This window comes from Oryctolagus cuniculus, chromosome 12 (assembly GCF_964237555.1).
Source record: "Oryctolagus cuniculus chromosome 12, mOryCun1.1, whole genome shotgun sequence".
Lineage (NCBI taxonomy): Eukaryota > Metazoa > Chordata > Mammalia > Lagomorpha > Leporidae > Oryctolagus > Oryctolagus cuniculus.
In genome coordinates, this window is record NC_091443.1 from 57,754,060 (window position 1) to 57,777,126 (window position 23,067).

At 39.2% G+C, this 23,067-nt stretch overlaps 1 protein-coding gene across 1 annotated transcript in view; it reads right to left on the reverse strand.

Annotated features, from left to right (window-relative positions):
• Positions 1 to 6,524: 6,524 nt before the first annotated feature.
• Positions 6,525 to 23,067, reverse strand: part of AQR (aquarius intron-binding spliceosomal factor) — a 108,996-nt gene continuing 92,453 nt past the window's right edge. The window contains exons 31-35 of the mRNA XM_002717997.5: positions 21,703 to 21,873; positions 18,576 to 18,661; positions 14,572 to 14,746; positions 10,971 to 11,084; positions 6,525 to 7,407 (exon numbers count right to left, since the gene is read on the reverse strand). Coding sequence (XP_002718043.2) covers positions 7,072 to 7,407; positions 10,971 to 11,084; positions 14,572 to 14,746; positions 18,576 to 18,661; positions 21,703 to 21,873 — 882 coding nt within the window. The 3' untranslated portion in view covers positions 6,525 to 7,071. The remainder of the gene's footprint in view (positions 7,408 to 10,970; positions 11,085 to 14,571; positions 14,747 to 18,575; positions 18,662 to 21,702; positions 21,874 to 23,067) is intronic.

Genomic DNA, 23,067 nt, shown 5'->3' on the forward strand with positions numbered 1-23,067 from the left:
CCTAATCTGACCTTGAGAGGAGTTTAACTTACGTGCAGTTTAACTGTTGCTCTGTTTTGATTGGCCTCAAGCAAAGAGGTTTAAAGAACAGTATGGTAAAGGGATTTCCCTGAGTCACATGGTGTTTCTATTCCTGGTTCAACTGTGGTGTCCTTGGCAAATTACTCAATGTCTTGGTGTTCTTATCCATAAACTAGTGGGACTGCTTCTGGTATCGTTGCCTGGCAAACAGTAGGCTCTCAATAGTCTATGAATACACAATTAGTTGCAAAGACGTCTTCCAATTTTTCATTATATTTAAGTCAATTCATTTCAGTGAAATGTAGTTAGCCAGAAAAATGAAAATTAACCAGATCTACTCCTATTCCTATTCTTGCGACAGTCTGATATTAGAAGAAACCAGCACTGGAAGATGCTACTAGAATAAACATGGTAATGAATGCAGAGTAACACAGTAAGTACTTTCAGTTGTTGGTGAACTGAACCAAAATCAGAAGAAAAAAAAAACTTCTTCAAACAAAATTGGTCAAAATAAATCATGAACTAACATTCGAAATGATAGTGTTTTATATATATGACTACTTCCCATCCAGAACTTTCCGCACGTCAATAAATTAAGCTTCTCTAAAGACCTTTTTCTATTAAACCAGGCTTCTCCCAAAGAGAGGCAGCTTACCTTTGAGATTCTTGAACTTAGACTGCAAGACAGTTGTAAGTACTGAATGAGCATACAATGGTAAGCCAAAGATGTAGGGAAGAGGCCCTCTGGGGATCAACTTGAGAGAAAATACAGTGTCTGATGCAAAAGAACTTTGGGAATCCTCTGCATTAAACATTTTTACAGAGGGAAACCTTTAAAAAATATTTCCCTTTTTCTTCTATTATTTCTGGTGCATCCTCATTGGTTACACTAAGTAATTCTTTTTTTTTTTTTCTTTCTGGAATCTAAGCTTTTTAGGGAAACAAAGATTTCAAGAACTCAGAAAAATATAAGATAAATCATGAATAGGACCTCTTCTTTCACTGTATGGTAAGAAACAAGAAGAAAAGCTTAGTGTGAAATTCTGGAGCCTAAAATTAAAATGCAGAGAGAGAAATGCTCAGTGACCTTTTCTTAGGAGGCTCACATGAAGGAATGTCACGGAACATTTACCAAACTTTTATTCACTTACATTTTCAGGATCTTGGTATTAACACCACATGACACTCAACAAATTACACTATGACCTTTTCTACAAATCACTTCACCTTTGGTTTCCTCTTCAGCTGTGTTGCCTTCGCCTGTGGTTACTTACAGGGGTAAAAATGAATTTAGGCTTTCTTTTTATTTTTGGCTTAAACAACAATTTTCATTTCTGAAGGATCAAAATACCAGTCAACTGGGTTCCTGATGAGGGCCCTCTTCCTGGTTCGCAGGTGGGACACTTCTTGCCATATCCATACATGACAATCATTTCCCCTAATGATTTTTTTTTTAAGGAATATTTATTTGAAAGGCAGAGTTACAGAGAGGGAGAGACAGAGATTGATCTTCAGTCCATTGGTCCTCTTCCCAGATGGCCTAGGCCTGGAGCCAGAAGCTTCATACAGGTCTCCATGTGGGTGGCAAGGATCCAAGCACTTGGGGCATCTTCTGCTGCTTTTGCAGACCCATTAGCAGGGAGCTGGATCAAAAGTGGACCAGCAGGGGCTCAAACTGGTGTTTCAGGCCACTGCTTAACCCAATATGCCATAACACCAGCCCCAAATGACTCTTCTTGTAAGGCAGGACTTCTATTTATGAAGCGTCCACTGTCGTGACCTAAATATCTCCCACAGGCAAATCACCTAGTATGATCACTTTAGGTATTAGGGCCTCCATACATAGATGTCAGGTAGGCACATTCAATTAACTAAGCAGAGGCCATGTTTCAAAAACGTGAAATTCTAATAAAAATTTTTTTAAAAAAGATTTTGTTTACTTGAAAGAGTTACAGAGAGGCAGAGTCAGAGGCAGAGGCACGGAAAGAGAGGTATTCCATCCACTGGTTCACTCCCCAGATGGCCACAGTGGCCAGAGCTGCACCAATCCAAAGCCAGGAGCCAGGAGCTTCTTCTGGGTCTCCCACGTGGGTGCAGATGCCCAAGGACTTGGGCCATCTTCTACTGCTTTCCCAGGCCATAGCAGAGAGATGGATTGGAAGTGGAGCAGCCGGGACAGGAACTGGCACCCTTATGCAATGCCAGCACTGCAAGCGCCGGCCCCTCTAATAAAATTTTAATCAGGATGTATAATACAAATCAGTTTTCAAGTTTTTGCTGGTATAAAGATACTAGTTTCCATACTGGTTCTGTGGAAATAGTTATCTGTCTTACTTAAAAACAAAACAACAAAAAAAGTTCTAAGTTTGGGAAATGCTAGGTTAAATGTAATTCTTTCTAGCAGAACTTCTCAGAACTAGCCAACAATGCACTGTGATTCTGCAAAAGGGAAGTAATTAATTTTTTCCCCCCAAACTTGATCATGGAACATTTTCAGAGTACATTTCAAGAATAGTTTTTCTTGATAATATTTGTTGGTAAATAAAGGGATGAGCCATCTTTGTACATAAGTATAAAAGTTTAACCAGGTCCCACTGAAAGGGGTAAGCCACAAGAGAGCTAAATAAAGTGAATAAAACTGGCCCTCTGTCAGTAGGCAGCAACCACACTGCATTCTGACTCAGGCTACAGGGGACTGGCCTGGAATTTGTCTCCATAAAGGAAAACCTGACTGTCCAATGCTTCTGGGTCCCATTTAATTAAAAGCTGTTTTGAGGCACTAAAGAGTAGCAAGGGGTGAAGAATGATCAGTCTCATCTCTTCCTTTCCATCCTTGGCTCTCTGTACAGCTCCAGTTCCATTATGCTTAATAATTACAAAGGCTGACTGCCAAGCATTTCTCACAGGAAGCAAGGCTCTGGCTGTCTTTAACTGCTCTTCTAGCTTGAATAAAAAGTCAAAAAAATATTACTTTTTATTTGAGAGGCACACACACAGAAAGAGAGGAAGAGAGAGATTATCTCTCACATCTCCTGGTTCACTCTCCGAAAGGAATACAACAGCTGGGGGCTGGTGCTGGACCTGGCTGAAGCTGGGAGCAGGGGACTCAATCCACGTCTTGTGTGTGGGTGGCACAGACCCAGTATTCAAGTCACCTGCTGTCTCCCTGGGTGCATATTAGTGGAAGCTAGAATCAGGAGTGGAGCTGGGACTCAAACCTAGATGCTCCAGTATGGGAATATGGTCATCTTAATCGCTAGATCAAATGCCCAACCTGAGTCAACACTTTAAAAAAAAAAATCTTTTTATTGAAGAGACAACTCTAAAGATGCTACTTGAATGACTGCAAGACACAAAGAAAATTGCACATTCAAGGCATGAAGTTAAATAAATGTAACCATATAAATGATTTGGGAGCAGAGTAGTATAAGATTCGGAACTGATAGAAGTATCAGTTCCATGCACAGAAAGCAAGGTAGGACTGCAGGGTCTTCCCTTTGGTTATACTGCTCTACCAGAATTTTAATTTCAGCAGAGACCACCTAATGTTATGATTGACTGACTTAAGAGGTCTCCAACTGGGACTGGTGGAGTGGCATAGCAGGTAAAGCTGCTGCCTGCAACACTGCCATCCCCTATGTGTGCTGGTTCCTGTCCCAGCTGCTCTACTTCCTACCTAGCTTTCTGCTAATGGCCTGGGAAAAGCAGCATAAAATGGCCCATATTTGGGCCCCTGCCACCCACATGGTAGACCCAGATGAAGCTTCCAGCTCCTGGCTTTGGCCTGGCCCTTGTGGCCATCTGAGGAGTGAACCAGTAGATGAAGTCTCTCTCTGTAACTTTCAAAATAAATAAAGGAAAACAAAAATTTTTTAAAGAGGTCTCCAATCAGTTGACTTGAAGCTTGACAGATTCCTCAAACATCAACTGTCACATGTCCACTTCCGTCACCCTCCTTAACCCTGGATAGGGGCATCACTAAGCAGGCTGAGAATTAGTTAGCAATATCCCGTGCTGTCACAAAGCTTTGGGGAAAACCAGAGGGAGGGACTAACTAGTATTCACACAGTACCCAGCTGCCAGATATTTTCATAAACATTATCCCTTAAAACAAATATATCCAGAAAGACTTTTCCCTATTTTCTAAGGAAAATAGGTTTAGAGAGGCTATAAAATGTGTTTAAGGCCAAACCGATAGCCAATAAGCAAATTACGTAAAATGCAAGCCAGGTCTAGGTGAGTGTAAAGTCTATCTTACAATGATGCTGTTGCCTGATCATTATAAAAACATTTTTAAAAGAGGAGTACAAATGGCCCATGCAAGCTACTTCTCTCAGTATCTAGCAAAGCATCTTAACTTTTATCATCACACTAACTTCAAGTGTACAGATAATGCTTAGATCTCATTCATTTGCCCAAATTAATGGAGTTATTTATTCACAGCAGCTGGTAATGAACTAAGATTCTCAACTCAGCATTTTGTGGGGAAAAAGTCTAAATGCTTGAATTGCTTCATTTGATGCTTATTCTGTTGGCATGCAACTTTTTGGTTTTCTCTTAAAAATAGATTCCAAAATTATGACATACTCATTTACGAAAAAGAGCAGAGCAATAGGAACACTAATCTGAAACAGTCACATGGCTAGAGTACCTCTCTGTAGTAATTTGAAATTAAACACTGAACTCTTGAATTGATGATCCAATTGTGCACACACGCTTGATCGAAAAAATAAATAAAAACTGCCCTAGGATTGTGGACTTGGATTCCACCTCACTGTCCCACAGCTGGCACTCTGATTAAGTCTCTCTGATTCCATTTTCTCATTATTAAAAAGAGTAAATCTCTTAAATTCCTTAAAAAATTGATTCTATAATCAACTGCAACTCATTGGCCCTTCCAGTGAATAAACAATTTAAAATAATTCAAATCCCACCACCATCACCTCCTTTTCCAATTCCTGATAAAGGCCTCATTCATCTTCTACCTAAATTTGTCTTTCTATGTGTGGTAGACAATGCAGCAGCACAGAAAGAGCACGGTCACCCCGCTAGACAGCATGATGTTCAGTATGTAGAAACCAGTTTACTTAATGAGAAAGCCATCTAAGTTTGTCTATTTGGGTTGTAGGTATCACAGTTCATATCCCCTCAAGAGTAAAGAGAAAAAATCAATCTTTTCCAGGAAAGACGGTAATACAGCAAAGCTTCTTTCCCTCTTGCTTAGCCTGATACCATATATTCACAGATAAAAGTAATTCTGTGAGTGCTATTTCCTACACAGATGCCCACAACACCTGCTTGCAAATTCTTTTATCAGAGAAATTATGTAACAGACTATCTGGCTTGATCTTTATTCGGACAATAAATAGACCCGGGTTTCCTAGTATTGCTGCCGTGGCATCTCACTCTCTTCATCATCTCCCCAACATCTATCAAGTGTTCCAAAGCAGTAAGACATAGAAGATGAGCCTGAATCCTACCCACCTCAGCCTGCTAGAACCGAGCAAACACTAGTCACTCACGACTATAACTGACTGGACTTTACGGGTTTAATTCCCTTATGAATTAATCATTCCTTCAAAATGTCAGATCTGAAGGCTTTCGCTGCTAGTATATAGTTCCTGATCATTTCTTCAAAGATCTCTTGGACATGGTTAAGCATATAGGTACACCAGAGGGGACCCTGTGGTGAAATGCTTCCCCCAGGCACTCTAGCAGATGACCAAAGTAGGGACGAGAACTAGTGGGAAATTGCTCTCTCCCCACATACACACATCCATCTTATTATTTTTTCCCCAGCTTTCACCATCCTGCCCAGGGTCCTTACAGGCAAAGAGTCCCTGTCAGAAAACATTAGCCGTGCTCACTGTTACATTTACCATTAACAGTCTCATTCACGTGAGGACAGCACAGCATTCTCAGTTTGTGTCTGTCAAACCACAGCGCGCACATGAATCAGCTGGGACCCTGCTGAACGCAGGTTTAGATTTAAAGGTCTGCAGGGGAGCCCACACTTGTGCATGTCTAACAAACCTGAATACAGCACGGAGGCTGCTGGCTCACCAACCACACGGGAGCAGCAAGGTCCCAGTACCATGCCTTCCCACAGGGCTGCATATCTTACCCTGAAGGTCACCCTGTGGCTGGTTAACCACCTACCCGGAAAATAAAACAGGGCAGAAAACCCAGAACCTCCGCACTGGGAGAATTCTACCCTGTACACAGGAGTTAGTTTGTTGACTCTCATTGCCCGATTCTGGATCCTGCTTCCTGCCCAGACTGCTATGGCAGATTCTTCCTGCTTAGAAGAATGACAAATGCTGGCTCAGCTTCACTAGCCACTGCGACACCAACTCAAACATTAATGGTGTGGAGAACCTGCTACAGTAGATTCCTGGGCTCTAACCTTGATTCATTAGGTCTGAGGTAGGCCCCAAGAACAGAAACCCCAGGTTATTCTAACACATTATGAGATTCTGGATAAAGAAAACGCATGTAACATCTTTGATAGAGAAACCGCTGTCTTAATGGTATAAACACTGTACATCAAGGAAGAGGTCAAATAAAAGTGAGAAAACAGGAAACGGAACTTGAACATTAGATAGTATGATCAAGAATCAATTTCCTTCCCAATCTGAACATTTGCTTAAGGGCATTAATGGTTAATGCCAATGCATTATGTCTTTTCTTAAAGAAGTTCAGAAAAAACGTGAAGGTACGGCTTGTGTATTCTATAGATAATTATTTCAGTGATCAAAAAAAATCAAAGGAATGGTCATTTGCTCTTCTGATTAAACACATGAAACTACAGTAACTCACATATAAGGGGGCTTGCAAGAGTTCATTAAAAATTCACATTATCTTTTAATTTCATTTTCCTTGAAGTTTTTGAAACCCTTCCATCCTCATACATACATTTTATATACTTAAGACCCTGAAATCAGTTAACAAAAGTAAGGACTAAACATTAATCAGTGCCATTAAAACGGCAGAAACAAACGTCAAATACAAAACTTAACTTTACAAATGAAACGTCCTCCCTAAGCAAGGCTACTTGGTCTCTGCTGTGGCAGATGGAGCATCTCGAGGGTTGCTGGTCTCTGCTGGTGCAGCCACAGGTCCTGTGACAGTAGCAGTGGCCTCAGTTAGAGCGTGGGCAGCTTCAGGGTCGCAGCTGTCTGCTGTCTGACTCAGGACGCTCTCCGGCTGAATGGGGGTAGTGTCAGTCTGAGAAGCTGGGGGTTCTTGACCGGCGCTGGCATCTGTGGGACTAGATGTGGTGTCAGTCTGAGCAGGCAAGCCCTCTTCTTCTGTATCCAATTCTGTTTCTTGATTTGGAATTTCTTCACTTTCTTCAACCATGGCAGGTGGTAGCTGTAAGAAAGTCTACCAAAAAAGGGCAATATGAATGCAAATGAAAACAGAACAAAACACACGGTTTATAAAGCCCAAGCCTTACACTGACATCATTTTTCTAATAGATACTGTTTATCCTGGAGTTCCCCAAAACACTCTGGCCATTTTACATTAACAGATGTAACAGCTCTGATGACCATAACCTATTTTCTCTTAATGGCAAGGAATATACCGACAAAGATGTCACATTTAAATGATCAGAGATGAAAACCTATTAAATTTTTAAGCAAAGGAATTTGCTAAAAACACTTCTGAGAAAAAATACTGGATGATCAAGACTGATTGCCACTCTAACTCAAAAAAGGGCTCACTTCAATCAAGAAGTCCAGTGAGGGGTAGGGGGGAACCAAGCTCTTGAGACGAGCCCATGCAGGGAGGGAAGAGCAGAGCACAAGGCTTCTGTCCCCTTCAACCAGAAAACTGGAGCAGGCGTGGATATTGCGGCACAGCAAGTTAAGCTGCCACTTGGGAAGCCTGTACCCCATATGGGAGTACCGGCTGCAATCCTGGCCACTCTGCTTCCAACAATCCTGTGAACGCAGTGGGTGATGGCACAAGTACTTGGGTTCCTGCCACCCACTCTGGAAGACCCAAATGGAGTTTCTGGCTTCTAGCTTCAGCCTAGCTCAGCCCTGGATGTCACAGGCATTTGGGGAGTGGAGCAGTAGGTAGATCTTTCTCTTTCACTGGTTCTCCCTCTCTGTCACTCTGCCTTTCAAATAAATCTTTTTTTTTTTTTTTTGACAGGCAGAGTGGACAATGAGAGAGAGAGACAGAGAGAAAGGTCTTCCTTTGCCGTTGGTTCACCCTCCAATGGCCGCCGCGGCCGGCACATTGCGCTGATCCGAAGGAAGGAGCCAGGTGCTTCTCCTGGTCTCCCATGAGGTGCAGGGCCCAAGTACTCGGGCCATCCTCCACTGCACTCCCTGGCCACAGCAGAGAGCTGGCCTGGAAGAGGGGCAACCAGGACAGAATCCAGGACCCCGACTGGGACTAGAACCCGGTGTGCCGACGCTGCAAGGCAGAGGATTAGCCTAGTGAGCCGCGGCGCCGGCCTCAAATAAATCTTAATCAAACAAATAATAAAACCAAACTGGAACAGTTTTGTTTGGGTACTTAAAAAAGTTGATGGAAAATAGAATAAAAAATGTTTATTTTGGTGTAAAATACACTTAACACCCATGTATTTTTTTCATTAACATGCATTTTCAATGAACATCTGAAGACTCTTTGCATAGGTTTAACTTCCTCTTTACCCCACGTGAAGCTAAGGTGTGGCTTCTCTCTCATCAGAGGTTATTTACCTTGTTGAGAAATGAAAAGTTTAAAAGAACCACTCAAAACAGCAACAGAAAACATAAAATAGTTAATTAAAAAAGGTAACAAAGTATGTATAAGATTTTCATGCTGAAACTACAGAACACTGATGACAGAACTGAAAGAAGATCAAATGCGGGGAAAGTTCTATTATATTCATGGAGGGGAAGACTCATTATTGTTATGATATCAATCTTCCCAAATGGGTCCTAAACAATTCTCCTAGTAGTAATCCTACTAAAATCATAGCATGCTTTTTGGGGATAGAAATTGATCAGCTGATTCTAAAATGTACATAGAAAAGAAAAGAAACCAGAATAGCTAAAACAATTTCAAAAAAGATCAAAGCTAAAAGACATATTATTTAATTTCAAAGCTTATTATAAAGCTAAGGTAATCAAGGTAGTACAGCAATGGCAAAAAGTTACATAGAATAGAACAATGGAACAGAACAGAGTCCAGAAATAGACCCATATACATGGTCAACTGATTTTCTGAGGAAGGATGACAAGCAATTCAATGAAGAAAAAATAGTCTATCCAAGAAACAGTGATGAGACAATTACATATCCACATGCAAATGAATAAAACTCAATCTATCATGTACCATACAAAGCAATTAACTCAAAGTGTATTATACTTCTAAAAATATAATATATACTTCCTTTTTTTAAAAGATTATTTATTTATTTATTTGAAAGTCAACTATAGAGACAGAAGAAGAGACAGAGAGTGATATTCCATCTGCTGGTTCACTCCCTAGATGTCAGTAATGGCCAGGGCTGGGCCAAGCTGAAGCCATAGCCAAAAGTTTGTTCCAGGTCTCCTACATGTGTAGGAAGGGCCCAGGCAGTTGGGTCATCCTCCGCTGCTTTTCCTAGGCCAGCAGCAGGGGCTGGATCGAAAGTAGAGCAGCTAGAATTCAAACAGGCGCCCATATGGGATGCCAGCATTGCAGGAAGCAGCTTAACCAGTTATGCCACAATGCTGATCCCTATATATACTTCTAAAACCCTAAACCTGTGTAACTTCCAGAAGGAAACCTCTGTAACTTTGGATTAGGCTAAGTATTTGTAGGACATAAGAAGCATAAAAGAATTAGATACATGGGATTTATTCAAAATTTAAAACTTCTGCTCTCTAAAAAACACTTAAAAATGGTAAGTCATAGACTATGAGAAAATACTTACAAAACACAGCTGGTAAAAGACCTATGGCCAAAATAAAAACCTTCTGAAATAGTAAAGTACAACCCAGTAAAAAAAATAAATGAGCAAGAGACCTGAGCAGACACATTCCCAAAGAAGATAGATAGCAAAAGACTCATGAAAAGATACTCAATATCATTGCTCATTAGGGATATGAAAATTAAAAGCACACTGAGACTACCACATAACCTGTTAGAACTGCTAAAATAAAAAGGACTCAACATATCAAATGTGGGTGAAGATGTGGAGCAACTAGAACTCACATTGCTAGTCAGAGTGGAAGGTGGTACAACTACTTTGACAAACAAGATGGCAGTTTCTTAAATTTTAAACACACACTTACTATCCTGTCCTTCTACTCCTATACACACACACACAAGAAGAAAAATTATACAAGAATTTTTCTTGTATAGTCATGCTCATAGCAGCTGGAAACAATGCAAATTTCTATCAATAAGTAAATGGGTATTTGGAACAATGGACTACTGCTTGGCATTGAAATGACTGATACACAATAACATGAATGAATCTCAAAATTATTATACTGATTAATAGTAGCTGGAGAAAAAGAATACATACTCTTTTTTCCATTTACATACATATTTAGAAATGGAGACTAATCTACAGTGATAAAACAGATCCTTTATTGACTGAAGAAGGTAAAAAGTGAACTGATTAAGGACAATAAGGAGGAATTAGGAAGGGGCACAAGGAAACTATTGGGGATAATGGGCATATCCATTATCTTGACTGTAGTGATAGCTTCACGGGTAGAAACCTATGTCAGTACATATCAAATTGCAAACTTTGAAGATATGGACTTTACTATATGCCAGATTCTATCTGTATAAAGACATTTAAAAAGTATAAATGTTACATGAATAACAACAATCTACTTAATTTACTTTAACTGCCTTCATACAAAGAATTAGGCACCTTACAGTTTTATTCTGTAAAACAGAAGATTCATTCTATAGCAAGAAAAATTAAACAGTTTGAAAAAACTCACCTGATGATAATGATGTGTAGTCTGTATTAAATGCATGTACATGTTGTATACAAAGTTTGCCATCTGGGGCATGTTCTTTATTATCTGTACTTCATGAGATGGTCTTTCTCCATTCTACAAGAAGGCCAAAAAAATTAATAAGTGTCTCATGAAAAAACTCCACAATCTAATATTTCAATGTCAATATAAATCCATTTCTTGATATTATGAAAAAGCATCATTAGAGGATATAAGAATAGTAAGAAGACATTAAGATGCAAGTCTGAGAGGCCAATAAGGAATACATGAGTAGTGATTCCACTTAAATTTAGAGAAGCCAGAGACTAGGAGAGCTAAGAGTCACTAGCTATTAAAGCAATTTCAGGCTGGCAAGTCAAACAGGAGTTTTAGTTGATCAAGTGATGTGGAAGAATTTTTTTTCCATCTACTTGAAAGGCAGAGAGACAGACAGACACATGGAGATCTTCTACCCACTGGTTCATTCCCCAGATGCCAGCAACAACCCAGGCTGCCAGGCTGAAGCCAGGAGCTGGAACATAATCTGTGTTCCCACCTGGGGGCATGAACCCAAGCACTGCAGCTCTCATTTGCTGCCTCCCAGGATGCATAAGAAGGAAGCTGGATTAGAAGTGGAAGTGCATGACTCAAACCAGCATTCTTATATAGTATGCAGGCATTATAAGCAGTGGCCTAGCCCATTATGCCACAATGGCCCCTACTAATGTAGAAGGATTAGTAAGAGATAAGTAGTCATTTGAACAGAGAGAAAAATCACATGATAATTTAGAAAAAAAATATTAAAATTATTCTTCCTATGTATGCTTTTCTAAAAAATAGTAAGTTAACATTTTCTATCATTTAATACACAGACTAATAGCCATAAGGGTGAATATTTAAGTGTTCCTTTTAAATTCTGTGGCATCTATCAGAATTAGACAGAGAAGATAGTTAAATTGCAGGTGCCTGGGTTCTAGTCCTTGGAGATTTAGTTTTTTTATTTTTTTTTATTTTTTTATTTTTTTTGACAGGCAGAGTGGACAGTGAGAGAGAGAGACAGAGAGAAAGGTCTTCCTTTGCCGTTGGTTCACCCTCCAATGGCCGCCGCGGCCGGCGCGCTGCGGCCGGCGCACCGCGCTGATCCGATGGCAGGAGCCAGGAGCCAGGTGCTTTTCCTGGTCTCCCATGGGGTGCAGGGCCCAAGCACCTGGGCCATCCTCCACTGCACTCCCTGGCCACAGCAGAGGGCTGGCCTGGAAGAGGGGCAACCGGGACAGAATCCGGCGCCCCGACGGAGATTTAGTTTTAATAGATATAGGGCAGAACGAGGTAATTTTTATGGAAGAGTTCCTGACAACAATCTGAGAAGCACTGCTCTATCAGTGTATATAAAGTAAATGAGGAAAGTATAAAATGAGTAAAGTATAAAACTTTCGCTTCTTCCCAAAACATCCTTGGATAAAGACTAACAGCATTTCTACTTATAGTCAATAAAATTCTTTAAGGTCTCACTCTTTCTTACTGTAGGAACAATTCAGAAAACCATAATGGAGGGCCGGTGCTGCGGCTCACTTGGCTAATCCTCTGCCTGCGGTGGCAGCACCCCAGGTTCTAGTCTTGGTTAGGGCACCGGATTCTGTCCCGGTTGCTCCTCTTTCAGTCCAGCTGTCTGCTGTGGCCTGGGAAGGCAGTGGAGGATGGCCCAAGTGCTTGGGCCCTGCACCCGCATGGAAGACCAGGAGAAGCACCTGGCTCCTGGCCTTGGATTGGCGTAGCATGCCAGCCGTAGCGGCCATTTGTGGGGTGAACCAACGGAAGGAAGACCTTTGTCTGTCTCTCTCTCTCTATGTCTAAATTTGCCTGTCAAAAAACAAAAAAACAAAAAAACAAAACATAATGGAAAAAATATATAGTAAGAAAAAAATCTACCTTAAAGTAACAAATTACTTAAAGTACAGAAAGTTACAAATATTTAGTAAATTAAACGGTATTTCTCAGAATTAAGTAGTATGAGGGATTTTCAAAAAGTTTGTGGAAGATGGAATTAAAAGATACTAATGTTGGTGCAAAAAAACTACAAAGTTTCTGCATAATGTACATTTTCCATCAACTTTCAAAAGACCTTTCTTTATATTGTATGCAAGCAGATGTTCTTTTGATTAATGATCACTTTTAGCAACCATCACAACTTCTGTGTGCGAAAATTGCCATGGTTTTATGACTAGGAAATGTGGCCTTCAAAACACAGAAGGCCTGTTTCACTGTTTTTTGATGGCTCTGTTGGGAGCTAGCTGTCTCTGTTAAGATGCAGAGCCTCTGTGACCCCCAAACTATCTCCAGAGCAGAAGATGGGGAGATGCGCCCAACCCCTCAAAGCTTGAATCCATGACTGATGTCTAAAGTACTGGTTTCCAAGCCTTCCCTCTGGTGGCACTGTCTGACCTGCATTCGAGGTTTCTCCAGGTGTATCACCGAAGCCCTTGCATAGCAAGCACCCTGAGAGCTTGTCAAACACAGAGACACCTAAGCTCTGCTCCAAACCTCTTACTAGGAATCCCCCTCTTTAATAATCAGCCCACAGAAGATTGAGATGCTCAGACCTCCAGGGCCATGTCTGATCCAGAGACTGACATTCAAGGCTTTACATGACCCCACCCTATCACACCTCTTCACCCTTTTCCTGTTATGCCTCCATAGCACCATTCCTTTTTCAAAAAACACCAAAAAGGCAGTTAAAAAATACAGAACACACAGAACTTCATTTTTTAAAAACAGAGACTGAAGAAGTACACTGTGAATATTTAAAACCATTTTATTTAAAATACAATCCATCTTGCCTCTATGATATCTCATTAAACAATGTAAAGCCCCCAAATTGACAGTATGCTAACTTAAATGTAAGATAGAAAATATGTAGGTACTTTAAAAAGCTCATTGAACAATGAAATGAAAAATACTTTTGAAACTCAAGCATAGTTTTTGATAATTTGCATTTTTCACAAACTTTCTGAAGACCCCTTGTAAACTAAGAATAAACCAGAAATGAAGAGATTAGTTACCTACAGAGGGAGGGTGGTGAGAAAAGGGGAGAGTAGGGAGATCAGAAGGGGTGGGTGGCAGTTCTGTTTTTGTTGGGTGTATGTGCTCCCCCTACCCTATTCTCCAGCATATAAGCTTAAGAAGTAAACTATTAATGACTTTATAATGGGGTAAATAGTTAAGTTCTCTAAGCTGAAGAAAGGCAGTGTAATGCAATAATCAGTAACATGGGCTCTAGAGATAGACTGTCTGAGTTTTCAAATCCTGGATCCTTCACCTACTCTATGCATATTCAATCTACTTCTTTGACTCTGTTTCCCCAAATGCAAAAAACCCTATTAACAGGGCTGTTACTGAAATTAAATGAGAAAATATACATAAAGAGCTAATTGATACATAGCAAGAACTCAATAAATTTGAGTTGATTATATACTGTTTTTATATCAAAATTGAAGTTAGTCCCTTGGTATAAGGAGCACAAGAAACCAATGATTGGATAGTCCTGACTATGCACTTACTATAAGAGAATCCCAATTTCTCTACACAATGCAGAAAGAAGTCTTACCTTTCTAGTGGTTGGGAAAGGTTCCGTTGGAATTATATGTAAATGCAGTGGGCGGGCCGTGAGCTGGCTGAAAGCTGGTGTTAGTTCAAAACAGTTTTGGAAGAGAGATACTCTGGCAAAGATATAAAGTCCAAGTCTGGCTCTAGACATGGCCACCACTAAGCGACGGACATCCCTTTGAGAAACAAACAAAATAATTAATATACTTCAAGATTATTAACATATTTAGAGGCTGGCACTGTGGCGTAGTGGGTAAAGCTGCCGCCTGCAGTGCTGGCATCCCATATGGGGGCCAGTTTGAGACCTGGCTGATCTACTTCCAAACCAGCTCTCTGCTGTGGCCTGGGAAAGCAGTGGAAGATGGCCCAAGTCCTTGGGCCTCTGCATCCTCATGGGAGACTCGGAAGAAGCTCCTGGCTCCTGGCTTCGGTGCAGCTCCGGCTGTTGCGGCCAACTGGGGGGTGAACCGGCGGATGGAAGACCTCTCTCTCTCTCTCTGCCTCTCCTTCTCTCTGTGTGTAACTCTGACTTTCAAATAAATAAGTAAATATTTAAAAAAAACATATTTATGCAGCTTTTAAAATATAGTCCACTAAATAGTCCTGTTAAACAGTGATAATAAAAAAAGCTGCTTAAAATCTTAATAGAGAAAATAAAAGCTACTTAATGTTATATAACTGTAAATCAAGTAAAAAGTTAATACTTCATCACCAACCTCTTGTTCTTTTTTAGGGGGGTAGTGGTAAGGAAATGACAAAACAATCAATGCATTGATTAAAAAGGTTGAAGTAACCATGTTAGTAATTAAGATAGAGCTGTCAGGTACCAACTTACTGTTCCACTGCCACTGAGGCAATGTGAACCAGATCTTCTTCAACTTCACTTACTAGACTCCTATGCTCTATTCAAAGTCCAACTTTACTTCCCAGATAATCCTTACCACATCATTTTATATTTATTTATAATAATATTTTAATTGTTTTTATTTCCTCCAATAATTCCTTAGAACCCCAAGGAGTCACGCTATAGGTGGGTGGTCCCAATACTGGTAAAAGGATGCACAATGATAGAAATATTCAGTATGACTTCTCTCACAAAAATTGTAAAGGAAATTATAGTTAAAACTTCAGGCTGTCAGGGATTACAAGGACATGGTCTAAGAAGGTGGCTCACACTGCCGTTTTTATGGCAATCACTGTATTTCTGGGTCCAGTTCTGCCCTTCATATCCAGAAGGCTGCATATATATTTTTTAAAGATTTATTATTTATTTGAAAGGCAGAATTACGGGGAGGGGAGGGGAGGGGGGAGAGAGAGAGAGGGGTGTCTTCCATCCCCTGGTTCACTCCTCAGATGGCCAAAATGACTAGAGTTGTGCCAATCTGAAGCCAGGAGCCAGGAATTTCTTCCAGGTCTCCTACATGGGTGCAGGGGCCACAAAGCACTTGGGCCATCTTCTACTGCTCTCCAAGGCCACAGCAGAGAGCTGGATCAGAAGCGGGGCAGCCGGGACTCAAACCATTGCCCATATGGGATGCCAGCACTGCAGGCAGCAGCTTTACCCACTACACTACAGCGCCAGCCCAGGCTCTATCTTTAGACAGAGCACTGATCAGTGCTATTGCAATGATCACTGAATTGGTCCCTCTGAGAAAACTTTTCCCTCCAGTCTTCAGTGCTCTAGTTCAATAAAGAAGTTTTTTTTAAAGTGTGACTGTCATACATGAGGAAAGTTTGGCTAAAATCTTAAGAGCCAAAGTAGGTAGGTTTCTCTTCTCTATTGGACTCAAAACTCCATGTGGGCAGAGTCCATAAATGTTACATAAATGTTAGATTTATCACTGTGAGTCAAGAAGCTAGCACACTGTCAATTAAAAGATGCACCTGAAAATATTTGTTAAGTGACCAAACACTATGAACATAATAAACTACCAGGCAAAAAAGCAAAGGGTGGCAGCATGAGTGGACAGGTTCCTTGGAGCTCTATCCTGAAAGTAGGGCAATGGGGACTACCAACTTCTTTCTTAAGTCCCTGGAATATAGTTGTACAGAATATTGTTAAATAATAAAGCTGAAATCTGGTAAAAACCTACAAGGAAATAATATAGGAAAGCTCCAGCCTCATTACTTCACTCTGAACAGGTTCTAAGCATTTCTACTAGTATCGAATAAGCTAACCAAATCAGATGGAGACGAGAACAATGAATGCTGGAAAAGGGACCAGAAATGTCCCACTATTCTGGCTTCAAAACAGCTCAAGAGTATCCTAAAACACGTCTCTGGAACTAAAGTTGTTTGGTTCCTAGTCAATCACCCAATTAGTCTACTCTGGATGATAAAAGGTGTGGATACAAGAATTATGGCAGGCCCTTGGAAAACAGTCCATCAGGTCCTTAAAAGGTTAAGTAGAGTTACTATATGACCCAGTAATTCCATTCCCATTTGCTGGTTCAGTTCCCAAGTGCCAGCAACAGCCACCACTGGGCCAGGATGAAGACAGGAGCCAGGAACTCAACCTTATCTGTTGCCTTCCCAGGTGCATTAGCAGGGCCTAGATAGGAAGTGGAACAGCTGGGGATTGAACCAGCACTCCAATATGGACTACCAGCCTCCCAAGTGGAGGCTTAACTTGCTGTGTCACAACACTTGCCACTTCTGGATTCTCAAAGTGGTTAAACAATTTTGATATGCAAAGTAATATTGAAATTAGATTTTTAAGATTCTTCATTAATTAACAGTTTATCAACAGAGTCTTTCTTTTGGTTGGCAGAGTACTACAGAGTAGGAAAAGAAGGGAGGAGAGAAAGCAGTATTCATTTATTCATACTGTAAATTTGTGAGGGATTTTAATTATGCAGACCATAATGGTGGCCCATTCAGATAGCAATCATAAACCTTAAAGAGGAAAAATTACTTTTTGGAAAAAGTGTCTCCAAAAATATGCTTAACAAATCAATAAGTAAAAATAAATTGTATTTTGGAATGCTATCATCTTAAAACAGTTCCTTAAAACATTATATCTTTGCTTACTCTTATATAAAAGTCATCAGTCTAATGGAATGTGAGCACTAGGTTAAGCTCCAAATAGACCTTGACTTAATGACAACATTATGACAGCTTGGAGAATTTTTTTTATACTCACCAAATAAAATGATAAAATGAACTCTCCTTATAGTTTTGTTAGTAACTCATATTAGATGAAGGTTTATATAAAACTGCTGCTTTGTAATAAGAAGATATTATTCCCATAAATCTCTAGCACATAAATACATCACAATAAATGTTAAAAATAGATTATTGTTTGTTTTGACAATTCTTAATCCTGGGAGAACAAATGGCTCCTTTATCCTCTAACACTGAAGCTAAAAGATTGTGTGAGGGGGAAAAATCTGAGGCCGAGGCAATGAAAAATTTACTCTGAAGATACTGCAAAACACTTTAACTCCTATAATTTCTGATATTAAGTTTCTAAGAGATACAGCACATAGTATGACTTTATGATAATATGTTTCTTAATGCAACTGAAGAGTAAAAAAGTCAAAATTAGTGAAATTTCAAGAGTTAAAAAAAATTCAGTAGCAATAGTTATACAAGAAATCTGATATTACAACATAAGGCACCCAAAGTAGACAAAAATAACTATATAATTCATTATTATTTAAACTTAATGGGGCCAGCACTATGACGTAATGGGTAGGGCTGTAGCCTGCGGTGCCAGCATTCCATGTGGGTGCAGGTTCGAGTCTCAGCTGCTCTACTTCCGTTGCGGCCATCTGGGGAGTCAACCAGAGGATGGAAGACCCCTCCCTCTATCCCTCCCTTCCTCCCTCCCTCTCTCTCTCTCTCTGCCTCCGCCTCTCTGTGGCTCTGCCTTCAAATAAGTAAGTAGGTAAATAAATCAAAATATTTTAAACTTAAAATAATTTAGAACTACTTAGCTGCCGAAGCTCAAAACTGAAACAGAAATAAAATTCAATAATTTTACGAGCATTTTTTCTCACATACCTCAGATGACCCACTGCCCTAGTTCGTACTAGAGACAGAAGAATATAATCATTCTGCTGACCTTGAAATCTATCAACAGTAGTCACCTAGGGAGGAAAAAATGGGAGGTATGGTTTATTTTCAAAAAGCACAATGAAAACGCTCTTGAGATCACTTAAGTCATATGCTAGAAACAGCTATCATATGCTTAAAATAATCCCCAAAATAACAATCATATGCTTGGAATTACAAGAATAAGTTAATGAATAGTACTAAATAAACCAGATTAAGTAACCAGTAACTAGTAACCAGATTAGGCTATTTTTTGACTGTGTCTATTTTCTTCTGTCTAGCTCTTTAACTGGTATCCCAGTGTGATGATCAGCAATATAACTTAGCAAATGCATTTAGCACATCCTAGGACTTGTCTATAGCACTCCTCTGTCAAAGAAGAAAAACCACTTAATCTTCATAGTATTTTCTGTATAATATGAAAATATGTGTAAAAACAGGGAAGAGCTCAGGGGATTTCAGTCACTAATATTGGCATTTGGGTTATTTGTCTCATGTTTATCAATTCCACAAAAAATTGTTGGCAAAATCGTAATTTATAGATCCTGTACTTTTAAGAAGTTTACAAACAACTGCTTTAGTCAACTTCATGGGGTGTAATTTATATACAGTAAAATATGCTCATTTTAAGTGTACAATTTGATGAATACCAACAACATATACTCCCATGTAACCACCAGGGCAATAAAAATTTCCATCACCTGAGGCCCAACAGTAGTCAAATCTGTATTTTCTAGTTCTAGGCAACCACTGATCCACTTTCTGTCACTATATTTTTCCAGTTCTAGAATTCCATAAAATGGAGTCATAAAGTATGTACTCCTCTATATTTGGTTTCTTTCATTCAGTATGTTTCTGAGATTTTTAAATGTGTTGTGCACAGTAGATAATTATACTGTTGAGCAATCTTCTACTGAATGAACATACCACAATTTGTTTCTGCACTCACCTATTCATGTATATTTGGATTATTTGTAGTTTGGGGTTATTATGAATAAAGTTGCATTGAATATTCATGTACAAATATTTTTGGATATGGTTTCATTGCTCTTGGATAAATACCTAGGAGTGAAACTGTTGAACTGTATTTCAAGTGTATGCTTAACTGTATAAGAAACTGTCAAGCTGTTTGCTGTATCACTTTACATTCATCAGCAATGCCACAGCTCCCGAGTTCTAGCTGCTCTACATCCTTGTAAACACTTAGTTAACTGTCACTCTTTATAATTCTACCCATTCTACTGGGTTATTTAGTAATTTTAGCTACAGAGTAGGCATTTGTGTGTGTGTCTTACTGGTTATTTGTACGTCTACCTGTATGCAGTGTCTGTTTAATTCATTTTTCATTTTGAATTGGACTGTCTTATTTTGGTTTCTCCCCTTCCTTTTCTGTGTTCTTTATGGAGTACTCGGCAGTGTCTTATTTTCTTCTGTATTCCTCATGATTTTGATTTCATTCCTATGATTTTACTTTCTTCCAGCTCATATTTTATCTTTTCCTAATTTCTTGCATTGCTATGCTTTGTTGTCTTTCCTCGCAGAAATTTCTTCGCAATGCTTACTTCATTAAATATTTTCAAATTTATAGCAAAATGTATATTTGAAAATTTCATCTGTTCTAGTACAACATTCTTTCTGGAGTATTTTTTTTTTTGAAATGCAGTTACAGAGAGAGGGAGAGAGACACCTTTCATCTGCTTGTTCACACCCCAGATGGCCACAAAGACCAGGGATGAGCCAGGCCAAATACAGGAAACCCTGATGCTTCCTCCAGGTCTCCCACGTGGGTGCAGGGGTCTAAGGACTTGGGCTATCTTCCACTGCTTACCCAAGTGCATCAGCAGAGAGCTGGATCGGAAGTGGAGGAACTGGGACTCGAACTGGCACTGATATGGTATGCCAGCATCGCAGGTGGAGGCTTAACCTACTATGCTAGAATGCTGGCCCCTGAAGTATATATCTTGTCTATGCTTTGATGCTCTTCTCCTCATATTTTCTTGTAAAAATTGAGCTAGTACTGGCTTCTTTATTATTCATAACTAAGTAAGTAGGTTTCTTTGATTAGCTGTGTACAAGAGTTTGTTAAAGTGCAGTCAGCAGGGCTGTTTCTTAAAGCCTGGATGGTTTCTACAAAAGGCGTCTTTCCTTGCTAGTGTACACATTTTGCCAACACAGGCATTTTAAACCAATCTGGAACCACAAGGGTTTCTGCTCACCCCAATTTCTGCATCAAATGTTGAATAACAGGGATGTGGCTCTTACATGTCAGAATGAGATTCTCATTTTCAGAAAGTGTATGCTTTTGCTGGCCATTTTAAGACTGGTCCTCTGAATTCTCTGCCTTTCATGCTTTCTTCCTGATCTTATTTACCTTATCTATTATCTCACTGAAAAGGGAGTTTATCCCCTCTCCTTTCATTTTCTGTTACTTTTTGGATGATTTCCAAGAAAAGGTGAAAGAACTTTTGCAGTCATGTTTACAATCACAGTCTTAATTTTACCATTAGTAATATATTGCTAATTCTAATTTATTCAATCCTTTATTAATAAAATCAAATAATCAAATATCCATGTTAATTTGATTTTATTCATCATCTTTCATTAAATAAAATCCTAAGGTCTGAAATCATTTTACTATCTCCCTTTATCCCTAAGACACACCCTATCCCAATACAATTATACCTTTGCAAAACCAAATATACTCATATATATACTCATATATATATATAGAGAGAGAGAGAGCTCATATTCTTACAACAGTATATAAATTATAAATTATAATAAAATTTTGTTGTCCATCATCTTATCAAAATGTCTCAGAAACATTTATTTCTGATCACTAGCCACAAAGATCTTTAATATAGTAGCTAAGATAGAAGTTCAAAGCAAACCAGTAAAACTATCAGATAGGACTGCTAGACAATTATTTATAGTTCCTATTATTTCATTTTCTCACATATCTTAAAAGGAGACAACAAAAGGACAAAGTGGAACAATATAAATAACTCAATAAATATAAATCTTTCTATCTTGCCAAAATGACAAATAAGAGAACATACTATATTCATAAAATTACCTTATTTGGTCTCCCAATCAATGGATTATTCCCACATCGTCTATTTATAATGTCACGAATAAGATGCTTTTGCCCATTGTATGTCGTTAGAATACTGATCTTGTCAGCAGGGTATCCAAGTAAGCACATGTACATAAAAAGTGCTACCACATATTCTGCCTCTCCAAGATTCTGTAATGCAAACATAATCAGATTGAGCATTTACTGCTTTTTCCTGATTTTAATTTTGCTTCAGTTTTATAGAGAAAATGGCTTATCTGGTATGATCTGTTCACTTAGCACACCACAAGAAGTAAAGAGCTAATAATCTGGCCAAGTGAATACTTCATAAAACTGAGTTATCCTAGGTTAACACTGACAAGTACTAGATCACAGACAAAAGTAAAATGAGAACAGAAACACAATAAAAAAAATCAAAACAAACATAAAAATATGGATTTCATGCAAAAGCAATAGGAAAACTACTGGAAGACCTTCAGCACTATCATTTATATTCTGGTTCATGGTGATACAACAATTTGAGTTACTTCTATCATTAAAATTTTCTAGTTCTTTGGAAGATAGTAGAGAAACGAAGCCATGGCTATGTAACCTTCCTATTTTCTGTGTAAGTAGCAATCTACATTATTCTAAGTACCACATCTTAATACAAATAAAAGAACAAATTAGAAATCATGGAAATGATCACTAAAAAAACCAAAGCTGAAAATCCAGTTTCCAGATTTCTTTGTATTTTCAGCAAGATTGATGTACCAGTCCTGAAAAAACAATGTTTATTTAAAACTTCATGTGTAAAATGAACATTGCCTAATTTTGTACTTAACTAAATGGTCAGACACGAAGTATTAACAGTAACACAAGTTGAATGAATTCCATTTTAACAAACATCTTGGAACTTGCTCCAAATAAATCAAATCCCCTTCAAACTACTTTATCATCATTCCTCCATCTCTACTTATTCAAAGGTATCACTTAAATGCACAATATGCTTATTTTGGGGGATATTTTCAAACCATTGTTTATTTGTTTTTCATTTATTTGAAAGGCAGAGTTAGAGAAGAGGAGAGACAGAGAGAGAGAAAAAGAAAGTTTATCTTCCATCAATTGTTTCACTTCCCAAAAGGCCACACTGGCTGGAGTTGAACCAGGCTGAAGTCAGAAGCCAGGAGCTTCTTCTGGTCTCCCACGTGGGTGATAGGGACCCAAGCACTTGGGCTATCTTCTGCTACTTTCCCTGGACACATCAGCAGGGAGCTGGAGTGGAAGTGAAGCAGCCGGGTCTGGCTGCTCATACTGGCGCCCATATGTGATGCTGGCATTGCAGGTAGAAGCTTAATCTGCCATGCCACAATGCCAGTCCCTAAA